The sequence below is a fragment of the Musca autumnalis genome, unplaced genomic scaffold, assembly GCF_047663935.1.
Source record: "Musca autumnalis isolate F117 unplaced genomic scaffold, ASM4766393v1 scaffold_4, whole genome shotgun sequence".
NCBI classification, from domain to species: domain Eukaryota; kingdom Metazoa; phylum Arthropoda; class Insecta; order Diptera; family Muscidae; genus Musca; species Musca autumnalis.
The window spans coordinates 51,084,265-51,106,961 of NW_027411977.1; the positions used below are offsets into that span (position 1 = coordinate 51,084,265).

Consider the following 22,697-nt stretch of genomic DNA (forward strand, 5'->3'; position numbering starts at 1 on the left):
ATCGAAAATCTCAATGGTTTGGCTATTATATAACAAAATATCCAAAAAACGTCAATAAAAAACTTAAAGTCAAAATCGGGAGGCTCGATTTTCACGGTAGATATATGGTCCAGTGGACTTTTTTGCTCAGTTCAATCCCAGGAATCAGAAACGCGAAGGGCTCATTAAGTTTTTTTTCCTTCCACACAAATCGCCCCACCCTACTGAGGGTATATATATCTCCGTCGGCAAAGCCGACTGATACTTTTTTACTTGTTATTTCAGATTTTAGTTGTTATTTCCGTACATTTTAAAAAATAACCCAAATAAGAACAACAAAAAAATATTAATTTTATTATTTTTTTATTTATTTCAGTACGTATACGAACATGTTTTTGTGTTTTATTTGAACAAAAAACAAATAAATTCATATTGCTTAAAAAAATTCTAATTCAGGAAACGGAAGAACGATATATAAACAGTTGTGTTAAACATAATTTTCGGTTACATAATTTCAGTTGTATTTACAATACAATACAGACAATTTTTCAATATTCACAATTTTGTTTTATTTTTAAATATTATTTACAAACTAACAAAACATCATAAAGACAAATACAGATGGAATGTGCACAGATAAATATATTAATTAACTTAACACAAGAAATAATTACATTTATTATCAAAATAATTAAATAATATATGTATGTATGTATTTTTTTTACAAAATAAAAGTGCACAGAATAGAAATAATTGTGAGGGCGGGGGATTAAAGCCAATTTAAAGAACATAAAAGGAAGTGTGCTTTCAATCACTGAAAGAGACAAAATAAAGATTTTCATCTAAAATTATGTTAAATAATTTTTTTCTCTGTTTCAGTAGCCTACTTCCTATATATGTAGAATTCAATTGTTTGCTTATGAAACCAAACTTTCAACCAAAACTTTCAAATTAAAAGTCTACCAAATAGGTAACACTTAAATTTAGAAAAAAAAAAAAACATTTGTCGGATTTGTTGATCGGAATTTTAAAAACCTAGTTTCGAAAGCAAGCAAAAAAGTTACAATACAGACTAGAAACCTAAAAAAGATGGGGAGGGACAGTATACAAATTTCGACAATAATACATAAAAGGTGAATAAAGACAAATTGAATACTACCCTACAAAATAACTTAGCAAATAAAAATTACAAAATATTATTAATAATACACTAATATTTACAAAAAATAAACTGTATGAATTAATTCATTACATAAAATTAATTCGAAATATTTTCAAAATATTCCACAAGATGTGTTCATCTATCGTATCGACAATGAAAGCACCATACTTAGCACTTGCGAAAGAACGAAACAAAATTAGATAAAAGACAATTATAATAATACTGCTACGAGCACATGGTGATGATGAAAAACCAATGGAATGGAATGTATGTGGAGGGTGAAAGGGGATGAATGGGATGTTGTGGAGTTTAAGGATGCCTGTGTTAATGTGTTGCTACACACTGCAAGGAAACGCCGTTGAAAGCCTAATGTCAAATTTCACATTCAAATTCTGATATGCGATGATTGAAATAGACCATGCCCTGTTCCAGATCTTCACTGAAACCGCTAACATCCATATAATCTGATGCCGCTGAATCATCATCGACCCATTTGTGGAGTGAACGGTTAATTTCCAAACGACATTGTGTGAAGCTTGGACGCATTTGAGGATCCTTGTGCCAGCAACGAGACATTAGGTTATAGAATTCATGACGGCCTTCTTTGGGTAGATCTGGTCGTAGACCTTGTGGCACACGACGTATAACCTCGCGTCCCGTTAAATGTGAATATGGGGTAGAACCTGAAAAATAAGGTAATAAAGATGAATATAACTTCACAGCTATCTCTTGACCATTCTTACCTAATGTTGCAATTTCCCACAGCACAATACCAAATGCCCAAATATCTGTTTCCGTACTAAACACATTGTACTGCAGTGACTCCGGTGCCATCCATCGTATGGGCAATGCCGGCCTTTTACCAATGGTATCCTGTCCTTTCTTTTCACTGCATCCTCCATCCTTGTGGGGACTACCACCACCAGCCGACGCCGTCGTTGTCCAATGGTTCATTATAAATTTACCACCAAAATCAAATTTGAATTTGTTGAAATTACTTCGCATTATTTCATTGGCACAATTCTTTTCCAATTCTTTACGTTTCCGCTCTGCATCCAGATCTATGGACATGCCGAAATCACAGATTTTACAAACGCCGTTATGATCTAGAAGAACATTACGCGCTGCCAAATCTCGGTGTACAATCTATGAAAGAGAAGAAAATGAAAATATGATTAAAGTAAAATGTTGTACGGTAAATAAATTAATTAAGGTCAATAGGCTGGATGAAAGTAGAGGGGATGTAATGTTGTGCGCAGAAACCAGTGTTGCCAACTTGTTAACAGTGTTGCCAGATTATATAGCGTAGACACATATCAAACATAGTTTATCCTATTGGCCACAGATGGTGCTTAGCGCAGACACAATCCAAAAAATATACTCAAATGAAACAAGTAAGAACGGCGTTAAGTTCGCCAAGGTCGAACTTGTTATATCCCCCACCACGAGTTATATTGAAGTAAAATGGAACAATTTGTTTCCTTTCGTTTATGATGAAGACTAAATACCAAATTTTAGCAAGTTCGGTAAAACAATGTGGATAAACGTTTATGAGAGTAAACTTCAAAATACCGAAATTCGGGAAGTACCGTTCCATGGGGGCTATATCAAAACGCCGATCTATACCTACAAATTTCTGGTGGAAAGTTTTCAGACTCAAAGAAGACTAAATACCAAATTTCCGATATTTCGGTAAAACCTTCGAAATAACGAAAATCGTAAGGTACGCTTCTACGGGGGATGTAGGAACCCCCGGACCTATACTCATAATTCTCTTCTTTAATATTTTATAACCCAATGGAACAAATTTCAGTCCTTGACGTCACAACCTTCAGAATTACGAAAATCAGGAGATGCCGTTCTATGGGGCTTATATCGAAAAGTGGACCTATACCGACGAATTTCATTCAAAAAGGCTTTTACCTCCAACAACGGCTAAATAGCAAATTAAAGTCTTTCGGTTGGATATTGACGTCACAACGTTCAGAATTATACGAAAATCGGGCGGTACGGTTCTATTGGGGCTATATCGAAAAGTGGGACCTATACCGACGAATTTCAGTTAGAAAGGCTTTTACCTCCAACAAATAGTAAATACCAAATGCCAGATATTTCGGTGTATTTTTGTGGCCACAACCTTCAAAATAGCAAAAATCGGGAGGTACCGTTCTAAGGGGGCTAAATAAAGGCGTGAACCTATACTATTAATTTCTAGGAGAAAGTTTTATACCACCATCGAAGACGAAAAACCAAATTTCAGCCATTTTGATGTGATACTGAAGCTAAAACCTTCAAAATACCGAAAATCGGGTGGTACCGTTCTATGGGGGCTATACGAAGGCGTGGACCTATACCAACAAATGCCATATGGAACCTTTAATACCCCAAATGAAGACCAAGTACCAAATTCCAGCCATTTCGGTGGATTATTGTGGCCATAACCTTCAAAATACCGAAAATCAGGAGGTACCGTTCCATGGGGACTATATGAAGACGTGGACCTATACCGACATGTTTCTGGGGGAAAGTGTTATATCCACAACGAAGACAAAATACCAAATTTCAGCCACTTCTGAGGAATATTGAGGCCACAACATTTAAAACAGCGAAAATCGGAAGATACATACGTTCTATGGGGGCTATATGAAGGCGCGGACTAATACCGACAAATTTCATATGCAACGTATAATACCCCAAATGAAGACCAAATTCCAGCCATTTCGGTGGATTATTGTGGCCACAACCTTCAAAATACCGAAAATCGGAAGGTACCGTTCTATGGGGACTATATGAAGGCGTAGACCTTTAGAGACACATTTATGGGGGAAAGTTTAATACCCCCAACGAAGACTAAGTACAAATTTTAATACTTATATAGGGCCTACATACTTTATAGGGCCTCCGATGAATATTTCGATGTGTTACAAACGGAATGACAAATTTAAATATACCCTCCTTAATATGGATCCTCGAACAGACCTTAAACTGTACTTAAGCAAAAATGTTGAAAATCATTTGTGAGGGAGGTAACCAAGGATATTGGCCGATATAGACACTCTTGAAAAATTGAAAAAAATGGGAAAAAAAATTTGAATTCGTTAATTATCGTGCTCACAGTCGTGTTAGTTTGTTCGGACAGGGTTCACTATCTCAGGACGTATGGACTTGCGCCCGTCGTAGTCGGGTTGGCGGGGACTACATAGTATGAACAATTAAAAAAGTACCAGTGGAATTTGCCGACGGAGATATACCCTCAAACAGAGATAGTTCCCAAAAAAAAAACTTTGTACGAGTATTTAGGGTGTTTTCAGAATTTTGGCTTTATGAACTTGTCGACAAAAATATGGATTTGGAATAAAGGCGGCGGAGGTACCTAAAGGAATGGACAGACATAGTCAATTTTGGAAGTGGGTCTTATTTTGGGCGACATTCCCCACGTTAGATACCATATTATTTTGAGCTTTTGGTCTAATTGTATGAGGAAATGTGGACTTGGCCACAAAAAAGCTAATATCGCTGTAACAGGGCCACTAGGAGTAACGGAAAAAATGTCCAAAGAATCCTCAAACCGACCCTTAACCGCGCTTAAACAATAATGTTGAACATTTGTGTGTATACACCAAAGAGTGGACCGATAGGGCCCAAGTTTCAACATAAACTAAGTTTGTACAAAATATTTCGAGGTACAAATTTAGCGAATATTTTCGAACTTTTGTGGGTGAGGTACCGGAAGAAGTGGACCTGTAAGCACCACTTTCGAATTTCATCTAATATTCGCAGTATTCGGTTCGAGAGTTCTCGTGCGCACCAGCCATGTGTAGTGACTGGAAGTTGGGGTTTTTTACAGCTTCCGAGTCATTTTCTCAAGAAGTATGGACTTGCCACTCAACAATTGTAATAGGGGCCTTGAGTGAAACGCGTTGCAAGTAAAATTAAAACTATTCGAGAGGAGGTCCTATGCTGCACTATTCTGAAATTTTGTGTGGGAGGTACCAGAAGGTGTTGACATATTCTAACCAGATTTATTTCTCCTAGAAATATAACGACATGCAATGTATGCGGACCATGTTAGAGAAAAGTTTTGAACTTTTGCGGGGGAGGTACCCAAAGGAGTGAACCAATATGGCCGATATGGCAAATTTTGGATCGAATCGGTTTATCCGCTCGAGAGCTATCGTGGGGGCAGCGAATACAAGTTGTTACAACACAGATCAAAACGATTCGGGAGAAAGTCTTAAACTGCAATTTTCCGAAATTGTGTGTGGAATGGACCAATCTAATCCATATTCGAACTTGTTCTATGTATGTCTGGTAGAAATATTGCGATGCAACGTATGGACCAAATCGGTTAATGCCTTCGAGTGTTACCGTGTGCATAATTTTTGCAAAAAAAAATTGATCTTTTGAGAGGGAGGTACGCGAAGGAGGGGACCAATATGGCCATCTTCGAACTTTAATTAATACTAAATAAAACGAAAGCCAAATTTTGGACCAAAACGGTTAATCCGTTCAAGAGTTATCGTGCGCTCCAGCCAGACAGATGCACGGTCATGGCTAAATCAACTCCAAATTGTCTGAAACAGATTTCGTCCTAACATACTTGGGTCTAAAACCATTTTTCGATGAGGCACACTTTGTCCATACGAAATTGTACTTTCGTTAGCATAAATGCTGAGGGTATAACAACAATCAACCCGATCTGAGAGACTTCCTTAAACTGCACTCTTGCGACAAATTCTGTGTATAAGGTACTTGAAAGAGTGGACCATATGCCATCTATGTCTGGAACAAATCTTGCTATGTGTAATGTTTAGACCAATTCGGTTATTCCATTCGAGAATTGTCTTGTGCACCATTTTAACGAAAAATTTTTAACATTTGTGGGAGAGGCACTCGAAGGAGTGAACCATATTTTAACTTCATTCATAGAAATATTACGATATTTTCCCAATATTATCAGGATGGCTGGCACCCGAGTTGATTTTTTTTTTTTTTTTTTGTGGCACTAGAATCGTTTTTCTTTCGTGTATAGTTTTCAGTTATCTGGCTCTGGTTCTTCTGTGCTCAGGATCAAAAATTCTGCGTCCATTCAACATCGGGAGATAAGTGTGGGTTTTGCTGGGTAGTCAAAAAGATGCAGCGTACCATTCGGTGTCAGTTCAGATGTAGGGCATATGCGGTGTATCGTGATGTCAATCCAGGTCTATAAAAATCGAAAGATAGATGGATTTGCTTTAGCTGGGCAGTTAATAAGATGCAGCATTCGATCTCAGTCCAGATGCAAGGCATGTGTAGGGTACCGTGCTGTAATCTAGGCCCAATATGAACTCAGAAGGTTGCACCATCTTGTTGTGATGGAGTGGGTATTATCTCCGAGTACGGCATTGACATTACATCATGGGGCCTGTGCAACTGCATACATTTGAGTGTTATCCATCAAGCCTGCTTAAGAATCTCGTTGTTCTTGACCTATCTCTCTAGATTATTAAGATTTTTCGTGACGAGACTGATTATGGCAACAACACCCAACCAGTTATTTCATAGAAAATATCTTGTTGTAAAATCTTCACCTTCTCTTGAAGATGGTCCACTGGTGTCATGAGGATGCAACTTCTGCAGTCCGTAGGCAATTCTGCCAGGTTTAAATATTCTTCCACTATGTAGCTCTGATAATTGCATACCACATTGGATCTGCTGTCGGCACTCCAAGTGCTGACGGCCAGCGTCTTGAGAACCTTCTTCTTACTTCTGATCTTAGCGCAAATATATGTGGACGACTTAAATATTCTATCGAACATTACACACAATATCTTGGGGTGGTAAGTGATCGGAATCAGGACTTCATAGACCAATTTATTTTGGCACAGCCTCATATCAACCGCACATGTGGTGAACAGTGTGACAGTAGATTTAGCAGCAGATGTTTTTATATTTCTCAGATGGAAGAACTGTACTAAGTCAGCTATGTAAAAATTTTAACTAAAACATATGTCATCGACGATAGAAACCGAAGCCAAGATCGTAAAATAATCAGCATGCATTAAGACCTTTTTACCGTGTGGAGGGTGCGGAATTTAAGAAAAGTAGGTCTTAAACATTTCCCGAGATATCACATCACCTTGGGTAGCTCCTTGTGCCACTCTACAGATCTTCGACTTCTTAGCTTGGTGCTTAGTGCCTCCTCTATAAACTTCCTGTTAAAATAACACGTGCAACTCTTAGGATATGCCACTGCCACGCCATTGAATGTAACAGCCGTTTTCTCATGCTTCTTTTTTTAAGTAGTTAAATAAGTACACCAAGACCTCGCTCTGCGTCGTAGATACGTTCAAAAAAAAAAAACACGACTCAAACTGAAACGGCGCAAAGCGAAATAAGATTTTCTATGGAAAGCCATGTAAAGTTCGGGGATAGTTCCAGGGTGAAAAACACTTTTTTTCTTACGTCCACCCTTCAAAATGTTGTTAATTCTGTTCATTTAGATAGCACGTTGCTCCATTTACATAAATAATTGGACAAATTGAGTGTTACAGGGATTCAGGGAAATTTTTTTCTCAGCAGCTGAGAAAGAACTTTTCGTATAGGAAAAGCTTCCTCAGCATCTGAGAAAAAGCATTTGCTATAAGAAAACTTTTCTCAGCAGCTGAGAAAGAAATTTTCCTATAGGAAACCTTTATAAGAAGCTAAAAAGAACTTTTCCTATGGGAAAGGCTTTTTCAGCAGTTGAGATCCTTTAACAATTGATATTCTCGTGTATTTTTTAAAAATATTTTTTTGGCTCATGGATTTATTAAAAATATTTTTAGGACCCCTGGAATTCTTGAAATATTTTTTTAGGGCTCGTGGATTTTAAACATACTTTTTAAAGCTCTTTAATTTTTTTAAATATTTTTTAAAGCTTTTTAATTTTTTTAAAAATATTTTTAGGGCTCCTGGAATTTTTTACAATATTTTTAGGGCTCTTGGATTTTTTAAACATATTTTTAAGCTCTTCAATTGTTTAAAAAAATATTTGTAAAGCTCGTGGATTTTTTAAAAATATTTGTTAGGGCTCTTGGATTTTTTAACACATTTTTAAGCTCTTCGATTGTTTAAAAAAATATTTTTAAAGCTCGTGGATTTTTTTAAAAATAATTTTAGGGCTCCCGGATTTGTTAAAAATATTTTTAGGTCTCCTTGGTTTTTTAAAATAGTTATTAGGGATTTTTTTTAAATATTTTCTAGGGCTCTTGGATTTTTTAAACATACATTGTAAAGCTCTTTATTTTTTTAAATATTTTTAAAGCTCTTTAAATTTTTTTTTAAAGCTCGTGGATTTTTAAAAACATTTTTTAAAGCTCGTGGATTTTTTAAAAACATTTTTTAAAGCTCGTGAATTTTTTAAAACATTTTTTAAAGCTCGTGGATTTTTAAAGCTTGTGGATTTTTTAAAAACATTTTTTAAAGCTCGTGGGTTTTTAAAAATATTTTTTTAAAGCTCGTGGATTTTTTAAAAACATTTTTTAAAGCTCGTGAATTTTTTAAAACATTTTTTAAAGCTCGTGGATTTTTTAAAAACATTTTTTAAAGCTCGTGGGTTTTTTAAAAATATTTTTTAAAGCTCGTGGATTTTTTAAAAACATTTTTTAAAGCTCGTGGATATTTTAAAAATATTTTTTTAAGCTCGTGGATTTTTTAAAAACATTTTTTAAAGCTCGTGGATTTTTTAAAAATACTTTTTGATGTCCGTGGATTTTTTAAAAATATTTTTTAAGGCTCGTGGATATTTTAAAAATATTTTTTAAAGCTCGCGGATTTTTTAAAAATAATTTTTAAAGCTCGCGGATTTTTTAAAAAAAATTTTAAAGCTCGTGGATTTTTTAAAAATATTTTTAAAGCTCGTGGATTTTTTAAAAATATTTTGTAAAGCTTGTGGATTTATTAAAATTTTTTTTTTAAGCCCATGGATTTTTTAAAATTTTTTTTTTAAGCCCATGGATTTTTTAGAAATATTTCTTAAAGCTCGTCGATTATTTAAAAATATTTTTTAAAGCTTGTGGATATTAAAAAATAATTTTTAAAGATCGTGGATTTTTTAAAAATATTTTTTAAAGCTCGTGGATTTTGTAAAAATATTTTTTAAAGCTCGTGGATTTTTTAAAAATATTTTTTAAAGCTCGTGGATTTTTTAAAAATAGTTTTAAAGCTCGTGGATTTTTTAAAAATATTTTTTAAAGCTCGTGGATTTTTTAAAAATATTTTTTAAAGCTCGTGGATTTTTTAAAAATATTTTTTAAAGCTCGTGGATTTTTTAAAAATATTTTTTAAAGCTCGTGGATTTTTTAAAAATATTTTTTAAAGCTCGTGGATTTTTTAAAAATATTTTTTAAAGCTCGTGGATTTTTTAAAAATATTTTTTAAAGCTCGTGGATTTTTTAAAAATAAATTTTAAAGCTCGTGGATTTTTTAAAAATAAATGTTAAAGCTCGTGGATTTTTTAAAAACATTTTTAGGGTTCGTTTATTTTTTAAAATATGTAGTTGTTAAATGTGGTAACTACTTATTTTAGTAGTCAAAAAATAAACACTTATTTCGAGTGACATGCCCTTGTTAAAAAAATAGGTTAGTAGGGGGGTTTGTAAGGGGTATTTTTGCTGGGATACTACTGGCTTACTGTGGCAATCTCCACTTATCCCAATAGAATCGACTTCGTTTACCGTGAAAAATGTGTAGGATGAGCATTGAAGTCCCCTTGTGTTTGTTGAGCCCCTTAAGCAAACTAATTTGATGTCGATGAAATTAGACTAATTTCTAACCACGGGCCGTCAATTCAACCATGGGGTGGCTTTCGTAAAATGTTCATCATAACTCTTTTTTATGACTGATCCGTGCACTTAAGGGTGTACAGAACGTAGGGTAAGGTTCGTCACAACGTCAGAATGCCTCAGACAATTTGAGTGCATATATCGGTCAGCTCAGTACAGTTCAATGGAGGTTTGAGGGTCGCTCTGACATTTTTATCAAATGTGTGCCACCGTGATGCCGTGGTATGCACACCCGCCTTGCCCACCGAAGTTCGTGGTTTCGATTCCCCAGCCAAGCAACATCAAATTTTCAACGGTGGCAAAATACCCCTCAGTAATGTTGGCGACATTTCTGGGTATTTCAGCCATGTAAAACTTCTCCACAATTGGTGTCTTAAGACACGCCGTTCGGACTCGGCCATAAACAGCAGGCAAACCCATACTTTCAGGCATAATGGGACAAAAGTTTTAAAATTTCCTCGGTAACAAACTGAAATGATTGCCACTGGTCCAAATTTTGCGCATCCTAATATTTTCCTCAAAATTAAATTAAGATCGAAGATAGACTATATCGGTGAACCCTAGAGTTTAAAGGCGGGTTGAAGATCCTTTTGACATTTTTACCGAAGATAATTCATGAAGTCCTTAGTACAACCATTTTTTGTCGAGGGCAAATCCATACTTCTTAACAATTAACAATAATGACCCAAATCAATTTCCAAAATGGACTATTTTTGCATATTCGAGGGCACAAAAGTGTTTCTGTAACAAAGCTATGATTTTATTCATGTTTTATTTCAATACTTACTCTCTTTTCGGCTATATATTCCATGCCACGTGCAATGTCCAAACAAAATCCTGCTAAAGTGCGCGGAGACAAAGGCGCCAAACTGCGGCCACCGGGGACTGAGGCTGGTAAAATATTTGTGGCATTACGGGCGGCTCTTAACAACGACAAGAGACGACCACGCATTGCATACTCCATAATCAGCATGTGAGGTTCTAGAAGACATAAACACACAATTAAAACAAAATAATTTGTAAATTTCACTCGATGCAACGAAAAAGCAAAACTCAACCTGTTTCCACACAAGCTCCCAATAGGGTGACAACATTTTGATGAGAACCCAGTTTACGCATAATATTTCCTTCTTCCTTAAGGCTTAGCTGGGTGCTGCAAGCCTTAATGGTTTTCACCGCCACAATGCGAGTAGCTCCAAAATGACCACTTAAATCATCCGCTTCAGCTTTCCAAACTTGACCGAAATTACCCTCACCCAAAAGACTTTTCAAGCGAATATTTGAACGATCAAATTCTTGATCACTGGTTACCGAACTTTTGTCATCATAACGTTGTTGTCCCAGAGTATGGTTATGATTGTTGTCCCGTGCCAAAGGTGGCACCACCAGCTTACTGTGTAAGCTATGTTGCCTTTGTGGTGGTTTCTTGATGTGATGATCCACAACATCTTCATCTTCTTCCTGATATTTACCATCCAGTTTCTTGACAGGACTTATGGGCTGTTGATCGGTAATACAAACATCAAAATCTTCATCATCCTTAATGGGGCGTTTCAGCAAATAGCTTCGTAGCAGATATAGGATAATTGCCAGCAAGGGGACAATACCAATACCGGCCAGAACCATGGTAACAATGTTCATGCGTTGCATTTCCAATGAAATTTCCTGATCATCGGTAACAACGCTAGAGGAAATTTCTCCTGTTACCAGAGGCTGGCGGGTGGTACTGGTGGGAGGTTGATTTACACTAGGATAGGTTTCTTTGGTTGGGGGATTATCGGTAGAAGGCCCTACGGTACTGGATCTTGTTACTTGCGGACCCTTATCGCTGGCGCTAAGATTTGGTGGTACTGGATTCATGGTTGTGGTGCTAGGTTTTAGAGAACCTCTGTAGACACCTGCGGTACGATTAACAAAAATTATAATGTTGGTATCATCGTGGTGTTCCACCAGACTGGGAGCCAAGGCCCTTAGCAGCTCGTTATCGTCTTCTATGAGATTTGTTTTCTTGGTTGTGGAAGTAGTTGCCTCTGTACTTGTTGTTGTTGTTGAGGTACTTGTGGTACTGGTAGTGCTGCTGGTTGGCATAGGTGTGGTAGTGGTGGTAGTTGTACTGGTTGTGGTAGTCGTTGTGGAAGGTTCGATACTACTTGGACTACTGGTTGTGGTAGTTGTGCTAGCAATTGGGACCGTTGTTGTTGGCAAAACCTTGACTGCAGTTTTGGGAATATACTCAAAATATTTCCTTGGGGCTGGGGTACTAGTTGTTGTTGTGGTTGTAGGTGCCATTGTGGTTGTCGTTATAATGACAGGCTCCCAAGTAGTAGTAGTTGTGGTGGTAGAAGTTGTTGTCGAGGTGTAAGAGGTTGTTGGTATTTGTACCGTAGTTGTCGTGCTTGTTGTTGAGTCTGTATTCGTCAGATCGGATATGGGTGGTGTCATTTCTTCATCACTTAACACAGTTATAATCAAGGGTGTAGCTGTCACAATTGGCTCCTCTATTTCCCGCAATGCATCTCTTGCCACCGCTTCCACATCGGATTCAATTCTTTTTACCACCGATATTTCTGTTACCATTTCGGTTTTATTTTTAAAGGAATGTCCTTTTATTGGTTGCTCTGTAACAATTCTCAATGTTGTTGTTTTTACCTCCGTGGGGGCCTCCGGTGTTGTACCCCTGTGTAGAGTAGTATAACGTCTATTAAAGCTAACACCTCCGCGAGGATTATACTTAAAACGGGCTCTACTTCTTTCCACTGCCGATAGCGTGGAGGTAGTGGTCACAGGCGTGGTCGATAGGGGTAGCTCTTCCGCCACCGATACCTCCAGTAGTTTCGGATGCTCATCACTTACCGAGGTAATGGTTAAAGCATTTGGTTTCAAGGGTGGCAGTTTTTGACCAAAATACAAATACGGTTGTATTTCATCATCTTCAATGGATGTTGTGGCCACAGTAACCATGGTGCCAGGTTTACGTCTACCTCTCAATTTGCTAGCCGAGCCAATACCTTTCACCTCATCTGTGATGTGATTTACTGTGTCATTTTGTTCTTTGGCAATAACCAAAAGTCCATGTGATGACTCATCGGTGAAGAGTATTTCGTTGGTATCCTTTTCACCTGCTTGCGCTGTTCCGGTACCTTTCTTCGAAGAATTCTTAACCATAACCACACTTTCACCACCTCCAGCTCCTCCACCAAACAACGTTGGACCATTACCACCACCAACACGTGAAAAATTCGCACATTGTCGCATACAACTGGCTGTTGTTCGTCGGGTAAAATTTTTCGTACAATTTCGTATGCATATCGATCTTGGATCGGTTGGTGATTTCGATGTAGTCTCAACAGCGGTAGCTGTACGCCCCGTGGTGCCAATACGATTACGGAATCCTGGTCTGTGTAGGGCATTGCGACGTGCCGCCAACACATCCATTAAACGACGTTCCCTTTCTTGGGCTGCAGTTAGTTGAGAAGTAACAGAGGGTCGGGTGGGACGATAGGTTGTGGGTGATACACTCGAATGCTCGTAGCCATCTGTAAAGAAGCAAACAACAAGAAAAGGATATCAATAAGAGAGGAAACTGATATTATAAGTCATCGACTAATTAAAATATGCGGGCATCGCTTAGTGATAATATACCAAAAATATCCAAAATCGGGAAGTACCGTCCCCATTAACTCCATTTCCGGGGAACAAATTTGGAGCACAAACGAAGACTAAATACCAAATTTCAGCCTGTCATTCAGCCATTTCGGTGTGATAATGAAACTAAAACCTTCCAAATACCGAAAATTCGGTAGGTACTGTACTATGCGGCCTATATCGAAACGTGGACCTTAACAGACAAATTTCTGGGGGAAGTTTTGTAGCCTTAACGAAGACCACATTATAGCCATTTCTGTGAGGCTAAAACCTTCATAATACCAACAAGTAAAAAAGCGTTAAGTTCGGTCGGGAACTTTTTATACCCTCCACCATAAAATATTCTGAACTATAAGGGAATTATTACTTTCTATCCTGTCCACAATTTGAGGCGGAGATATTCTGTGACCACTGATACCTAAACAAGGTAAAAAATGTATATAGAAATGTCGTGACGTAGGGGATGGAAGATACCAAGGAACGATCCTGACCGGCTTTAACATGTCAAAGCCCAAGATTTATCTTGGCCCCCCTTTCATCTCAAGTGGACACTGGCCTCCCCGTGGTGTCACCTGCGGAACTGTCTTTACCGTTAAAGGAAGTGAGCTAACGTTAAAAACAGCCTACTATGAAAAAAACGAAAGAAAAGAAAAACAAACCCCTCTAAAGTTGACGAGCTCCGCAAACATTTTAAGGACTATGATCTGCGAATCTGCACCTGGACTGTTCGCACTCTTTATACAGAAAGTGCAGTTTACGCATTGGCAGATGTACTTGAAAAGTACTGGACTGTTCGCACTCTTTATACAGAAAGTGCAGTTTACGCATTGGCAGATGTACTTGAAAAGTATAAGGCCGACATTACTGCCATACAGGAAATACGATGGAACGGGAAAGGCGTCACAACAACACCTAAAGGTGTATTATAGCTGCAATGACACAAAGCATGAATTTGGTTGCTGATTTGTAGTTGGTCGGAGTTTAAACATCTAGTCTCCAGCTTCACCCCAGTGAATGAAGGACTCGCTTTCGCAATTCGATTAAAAGCAAAATTCTACAACATCAGCTTTATTTGCGCTTATGCTCCTACTGAAGACAAGGACGAACAGACCAAAGATATATTTTACGAGCGCTTAGAAGAAACTTATGACCGTTGCCCTGCCCATGACATTAAAATTATTCTAGGCGATTTTAATGCCAAAATTGGAAAGGAGAATATCTTTGTCCCAACAGTCGGGAATTTCAGTCTCCACAGTGAAACATCTGACAATGGTATGAGGCTGATAGTCTTCGCAACTGCAAGAAACATGGTAGTTAGCAGTACCAGATGTAAGCATCTCGATATTCATAAGGTTACCTGAGTATCGCCAGATCAAAGAACAAGAAATCTAATTGATCATGTTGTGATAGATGGAAGACATGCATCAAGCGTGTTGCATGTACGATCGTTCCGAGGTGCAAGCATAGACTCGGTCCACTACCTTGTTCCAGCAAAGGTACGTACCGGATAAACGTAGCAAACAAAGTGCGAACAGACACAACACGGAAGTTAGACATCGGTAAGCTGCAATCACAACAGATAGCCACAGCATATTCCACTCAACTGGCCCAACTGCTTAATCAAAGCACTCCTCTTCCCAATAACATATCAGGAAAATGGCAAAATATTGCCCACTCCATGAAAACAACCGCAAAATCAGTACTTGGATACCAGGGACCTCCACCAAGGAATCCATGGTATGACCACGATATCGTGCTGCTACCGAAGAGAAAAATGCGGCATAAAGGGCTACTTTACAATCAGTTCAACGCGTAGCGCACGGGAGAGGTATCGGGAGAAAAGGAGAGAGGAGAAACGTATTTTCCGCAGGAAAAAGAGAGAGTTGGAAAAGCGGGAGTGTGAACAAATCTAGATGTACAGGAGACAGAATGAAGTCCGAACATTCTACCAAAGAGTGCAACATCAAACTGATGGCTTTGGAACTGGCTCATCCTCTTCCAGAGACCAGCTAGATAATCTGGTAACTGATACAGATAGTGTGCTAAGGATATGGAAAGAGCATTCTTCCAAACCGTTGGTATCCAATAGTAGCGAAGTCGACGAAGATACCACAGATCCAATCCCAGAAGATGGTATTGAATGTATACCACCCGGCCAAGATGAGGTAAAGACAGCAATAAAACGGCTGAAGAATAATAAAGCAGCAGGAGCTGATGGCCTACCAGCCGAGCTGTTTAAAACCGGCGGCGACACACTCATAAGGTGCATGCATCAGCTAGTTAGCTCCATATGGCAGGCAGAACGCGTAGCCGACGACTGGAACCTGTGTCCCGTCCATAAGAAAGCAGATAAGACTTTATGCTCCAACTATAGGGGCATAAGTCTTCTCCCTATCGCCTTCAAGATAGTATCAGGGATATTGTGCGAACGACTAAAGCCCATGGTCAACGAAATAATTGGACCATACCAATGCGGCAAATCCTGGAGAAGACCTCAGGAATTCAAATCGACACCTACCGCCTTTTTGTCGATTATAAAGCAGCCTTCGACAGCCCGTTCAAAGGTATTCCAAGCAATGTCTGAAATTGGTATCCCCGCAAAGCTCATTCGGCTTTGTAAAATGACTCTAACTGACACAAGATCTTCAGTTAAAATAGGAAAGAACGTCTCCGAAGAGTTTTGTACCAAAAGAGGTTTCAGGCAAGGAGGCAGCCTTTCGTGTGATCTTTTCAACATCCTGCTAGAAAAGGTTATACGAGAGGCAAACGTCAAAAGAAGTGGCACAATCTATACCAAGAGCCACATGTTACTTGCTTATGCTGATGATATAGACATCATGGGACGATCAGTAAAAGAAGTAACCGATACCTTCATGAAGGTCGAAGGAGAATCTGCTAAAGTGGGTCTGGCAGTAAACGGCGAGAAGACCATGTTGATGGTGTCGACGCGCAATGCGTCCATTGAGATAGGACCAACTGTTGAAGTTGGTTTCTATAATTTTGAGGTAGTAAAAGACTTCGTATACCTCGGCACTGCCATAAACACAACAAACAACATCAGTTGTGAAATAACAAGAAGAAGTGTATTGGCCAACAGATGCTACTTTGGCTTAAGTAAGCACTTTAAAAACAAAGCCACAATTCGTCAAAAAAATAACGCTTTACTTGGCGCGTTTGACGAAAAATAATTCGAAAGATCTACGGACCGATCTGTGTTGACGGTGAATATCGACGTCGTATGAACCACGAGCTGTATCTGCAATACAACGACATCAATATAGTTAAACGTATCGAGATGCAGCGATTGCGTTGGCTAGGCCATATAATAAGAATGAGCGATGATGAACATGCTAAAAAGGCGTATAAATTCGAGCCACATGGCGGTGCACGCAGGATTGGCAGGCCAAAGAATAGATGGCGCAAACAAGTGGATGAAGAGATGACAAAGTGCGGTATTCCAAAAAGACGCTCGGGTGCAAAAATATAAGGCTCTAGCTTAATTATTGGGAACGCTAGAGTGATTACAACAGACGGACAAACGGACATGGCTAGATCGTCTTAGAATTTTATACTGATCAAGAATACATATACTTTAGATGGTCGCAAATAATTAGTTCGATGTGTTACAAACAGAAAAACAAAGTTAATATACCCTCCATACTATAGTGGTGGGTATAAAAAATCGGAAGGTACCGTTCTTTGGGGCTATATCAAAACGTGGTCCTGCACCGAAAAATTTCTAGAGAAAAGTTTTATAGACCCAACGAGGACTAAATACCAAATTTCAGGCAATACGGTGTTTAGTGAAGCTAAAACCTTGAAAATACCTAAATTCAAGAAGTACCGTTCTATGGGGACTATTTCAAAACGAGGACCTGCAGCAAAAAAATTCTGGAGGAAAGCTCAGCGTTACCAATAAAGACCAAATGCGAAATTTAAGCCATTTCGGTATTAGGCTAAAACCTTGAAAATTACGAAAATCGAAGGTACCCGTTATATGGTGGCAATATCACACCGTGGGCCTATAGCAACCGATTACTTGGGAAAAGTTCAGCGCTACCAACGAAGGCTAAATACGAAATCTCAGCCATTTCGATGAGATAATGACGCTAAAACCTTTGAAATACCGAAATACCGGGCGGTACACTTCATGGGGCTATATCAAAATGTGCATATAGTCCATTTTCAATACCAAACATCCTAGGAGTAATAGGAACTTCTGTGCCAAATCTTGGTTGATTTCAACAGACAGGCGGACAACATACATATGTACATCAGTATATTGTACTGATCAAGAATATATACTTTATGGGGTCTCCGAGCACATTTCATAAGGACAAGCACTGTGAAAATATTAAATTAAAAAATTAAACTTCAGTTTCAAAATCATTCTAGATGACAAAAGCTACAACCTTGCTTGAGAGCTTACTGTGTAAGCTATGTTGTCTTTGATCTGATAATCGGTAAGCCAAACATCAAAATCTTCCTTAAAGTGGCCTTGCCGATAAGATGATAATGCCAATAGCAGCCAGAACCATGGTAACAATGTACAGCGTTGTAATTAAAACAAAACAAGTGAGCAAAGGCTATAGCCGGGATACCCTACACCACTACGCCCGTGCATAAGTTTTTCACTGGTAAACATTTCTTTCAGGGAATATAATCCGACTACCACTAAACATAATATGCCTCCTTCTCTCTGGGGAGGCCTTCAAAATTGTGACCTGTAGCGTGATTTCAAAAAAATTGAAGAATTATCGACTATTGGGTTATCTCCCTTGTTTGACCACCTTCGCCAACCTACTTTACACCAATGTAAAGGTAATATTTTCTTCTTGCATTGACAGGCTTTGCCGTTGGAATACCCCTACTAGAAGCCGATATATTCAGAAAGAATAAAACATTGAATTTGTCTCCACGTGATTTCGTGACTATCCGATCAAATTCAAAAAAAAATAAGAATTATCGACTATTGGGTTATCTCCCTTGTTTGACCAACTTCGCCAAACTACTTTACACCAATGTAAAGGTAATATTTTCTTCTTGCATTGACAGGCATTGCCGTTGGAATACCCCTACTAGAAGCCTATATATTCACAAAGAATAAAACATTGAATTTCTCTCCACATGAGTTGTTCCCCATTCCGACCCCTGAATATTATCTGACCATCCGACACACATAGCCTGATCGAATCATCTCATCGAGACATTCATTTTGGTATATAAAAGTTTGGGTCTACGACCATTATTTCAATGCATTACAAACTTTTTGGCCAAAACCAACTTATAACACCCTCCCCACATAGTGGTGTAGGGTATAAAAAAACCTTATCATCGATTACTACACTATTGAAATACCATTAAAATATTATTTACAGTTCTACTGAAACCCCCATTGCTTATGGTTATTGCCTTTCTAAGACGTCATTGAACCATAGACAACGTTAATTTTAACAACTTTTAACGCATTGTTTAAATATACCAGTTTCTAAACACCAAACTGATCTCTTGTGACCTATAGCCTAAGGATATGGTGCACCAATGACACGCTTACAAATTCATTAACAAATCAACGCAAATCTTATTGTTTTCACGCACTTGTTTTTGTTTCTAACAACACAACACAACGAATTAATTCATTAATCATTATTAGTTTGGAATTTGTAAACATTTATTATTATAGCTTTTGAAGCCTACAGACAATCTGTGTAATACGAACCGTCGCCGTTTATGCTCAATAAAATTTTATTGAAAAAACCTTAGAGAGATAAACTTAATACCATTACAATTCATAGGCCATAAAATTGTTAACTGCCTTCATAAAGACAGACATACAAAAGCGCTTTGTCTCTTGCCAGCATCACTCTCGCCTTGGCACATGAGATTCTCCAGTTTATAGGAAAACTGTTTCATTATTCGCATCATTATCCAATTACCACAGAGCGCGAACTACAAACAACGACGCACCAATGAAGCATATAAAATCGGTCATATCAATAACAAAGGAAACCTTACAATTTAATTTACCGCATTGTAAAATTTGTTCAGCCTATTCATTCATTCATTGTTTATTATTTGTCAGCTGAAAGCTCATATTTATGACACAGACATTTTGTAAAACTTTTTGTAAAATTGTTAGTATTTTTATTCATGTTAGAATTTCATACACTAAAACTGGGACAATCTTGAAAAAGTATTTAAAAGTCCAGTTTTATAAAATCACAAAAGAGTTCTCTAATCAAATTGCTGAAAAAAATTTGTCAAAAATGTGGGTTGCTTCTTGGTATTTGATGCTCTCTATTCAGAAAATTGCTACATTAATTAAGTGTGAAGCCGTCTCCCGATTTCGGGGTTTCCGTCAAAGTTATTAATCGATGTAGTCAAAAAGCTATTTTCTTTACTAAAGTCCATATCCTCCAAAGTTTTTTTTTTCATTTGATACCAAAACCCTAACCCGAAATATAATGGCATCGGAAAAAGTTAGCCCATGTTATTGGAACCAGCATTATTTTATGAAATCAATGCGCAGATCGCATTTGCTGTGAAATGTTTAGCAGTTCAATGTTTTGCTTCCTATTGAAAATATTGAAAAATAGTCTAACGGTCAAAATAGTGAATGTTATTTTGGGAGTGATATCTTTTCGATAGATATCGCCCCACTAGTCATTTCAGTGGGCCATCGTATAACTTTTGGACCAGTATGCCAGGAAGCATGGACTTGTCCATGGAAAACATAAATTCGCCGTAACAGGCCCACAACAAACATCATTGGTATAAGTTTCCAAAAAATCTTCGAACAGACAATAAACTGCGCTTAGACACAAATGTTGCACTTTTGTGGGGGAGGTTCCCTAAGGAGAGGACCGATATTTGCCATTTTAGAAGTTAAACTAAAATTGTATAAACTATTAGGAGATCCAAAGTTTGGACCAAAGTGGTTGCCCCGTTCAAGAGATATGGTGCATACCATTTTAATTACATTTTTTAAATATTGGGGGGAAGTACCGGAAGTTGTGGACTGGTATTACCCATCTTTGAACTGAAGCTAAGTTTGGACAAAATATGACAAAGGTCATATGGATCAAATGGACCAAATCGGTTGATCAGTTCGAGAGTTATCGTGCCCTCCAGCTACTACATATTGTGCCATAGGCGTTTTTTTACAACTTTCAGACTATTTTCTCAAGAAGTATGGACTTAGCCCTGACAAAACTTTTTCTGCCGTAATTGAGACAGCGAATGCAAGTTGCTTCAACAGTAATCAGAGTTATTCGAGAGCAGGTCTTAAGGTGAACTTATCTGAAATTTTATGTGGGAGGTACCCGAAGGAGTGCACAAATATAGTCCATATACGAATCTGATTTATATCTGGTAGAAATATTGGGTGCCACCGTGGTGCAAAGGTATGCACACCCGCCTTGCACGCAGAAAGTCGTGGGTTCCCGAAAAGGTGGACCGATTGAGTCCATATTTGAACTCCATATAAGTCTGGAAGAAATTTCACGATGTGCAAAGTATGGACGAAATCGGTTGCTCCCTTCAAGAGTTATCGTGCGCACAAATTTTTCGAACTTGGGAGGTACCGGAAGGAGGTACCATCATCGAACTGAAACTAAGTTTGAACAAAATATTACGAAAAAATTACGAAAATTTTGGACCGAATCTGTTGATCCGTTCGAGAGTTATCGTGCTCTCCAGCCGGACAGACAGACGGACGGACATGGCTAAATCAACTCCAATTTGTATGAAACAGATTTCGTCCAAACATACTTGGGGTCTAAAACCATTCTTTCGATAAGGCACATCAACTACTATAAAAACACGAAAGCAAAAATATAAAGCCGCAAATTATCAGGGCAATCATGAATACAAATTCCTAGCGGAAGTTGTTCCCTTTCCCCGATTGTTATTTCCGTATTTATGTCCAAAAAGGGAATATTTTTGTCGATTAGGCAAGAATGCTCCCTAATTAGGAAATTCTAGTAGTTTTCCACGTTTTAAAATAATGGTTTTTAAAGAATTTCACCTTTTTAAATTATTTTCCGGGCGGAAAAATCCGAGGGAAATATTCATTATTACCCTGTATATTGACCCAAGCCCCTGAAATGTCCGAACACCCAATGCAGGTGTTGCTGTTCGTTCAATGGCGGATGAACTTGAAAAACTTGAAAAAGTGCGAGACCGATATAAGTGGAAATACGAAGGAACAAGCAAAATACCATACCGCAAATATCAGTTCCTACGGAAGGCGTATTGAATGTTGGCTGTCATGAAACCAGACCTCAATAGAGGACTGGGTTTGTAGTTAGAGACTAAGAGATTTCGTATCCAGCTTAACTACGGGGGATGGAAGACTAGCGACAATTAGGTTAAAAGCGAGAGTGTGAATAGCTTGAGATATACAGAAGCTTAGATAGTGTGTTTAGGTTATGTAATGAAATATTTTTCAAACGGTTGGTATCCAATACCAACAGAGATGAGGTAGATGCCACATATCCACTCCCAAAAAATGGTATTGGGTGTATACCGCCCGGCCAGGGATTAGGTAAACCGGCTGAAAAACGATAAGGCCACAATCTTGCAGTTCAAAGCTAGAGGCGATACGTTGACAAGTATCATCTGGATTGGATCCTAATCCCTGTCCACAAGAAAAGATATACAAACATCTTTAGGAATAAGTATGCTCACTACTTCCTATAAACATTTATCTGGCATAGTGTACGAAAACTAATAATTCGTCTGTAAGACTTGGTAAATACACCATTACCAGATATTAACCTTATGGCAAATAATGAAGAAGACTCAAAAAGTGCAGATAGATAAATTACATATTTTTTTCGACAATAAGGCTGCTTTTGATATCCCCATATGTCCAAAGGGTTTCCAAGCTATGACTGGCTTTGTTAGTAAGATCATATGACTTTGCAAGATGGCTTTAACTGGCAACAGACCCTGAGTTAAAATGGGAAAGAATCGTACCTTATAGTTTACAAAAACAGAGGTTTCAGACAAGGAGACAACGTTTTGTGTGATCTTCTCAACATTCTTCTGGAAAAAGTCATACGAAATGCAAAGGGTAAAAAATTGCACAATATACACAAATAGCC

The 22,697-nt window shown here is 38.0% G+C and overlaps 1 protein-coding gene across 5 annotated transcripts in view; it reads right to left on the reverse strand.

Annotated features, from left to right (window-relative positions):
• Positions 1-325: 325 nt before the first annotated feature.
• The window catches only part of Tie (Tie-like receptor tyrosine kinase), a 234,581-nt gene continuing 212,209 nt past the window's right edge, over positions 326-22,697 (reverse strand). For all 5 annotated transcript variants that reach the window (XM_073987735.1, XM_073987737.1, XM_073987734.1 and 2 more), the window contains 4 exons: positions 11,004-13,481; positions 10,733-10,926; positions 1,885-2,287; positions 326-1,824 (listed from right to left, as the gene is read on the reverse strand). In XM_073987735.1, the coding sequence (XP_073843836.1) occupies positions 1,514-1,824; positions 1,885-2,287; positions 10,733-10,926; positions 11,004-13,481 (3,386 nt within the window). In that variant the 3' untranslated portion in view covers positions 326-1,513. The remainder of the gene's footprint in view (positions 1,825-1,884; positions 2,288-10,732; positions 10,927-11,003; positions 13,482-22,697) is intronic.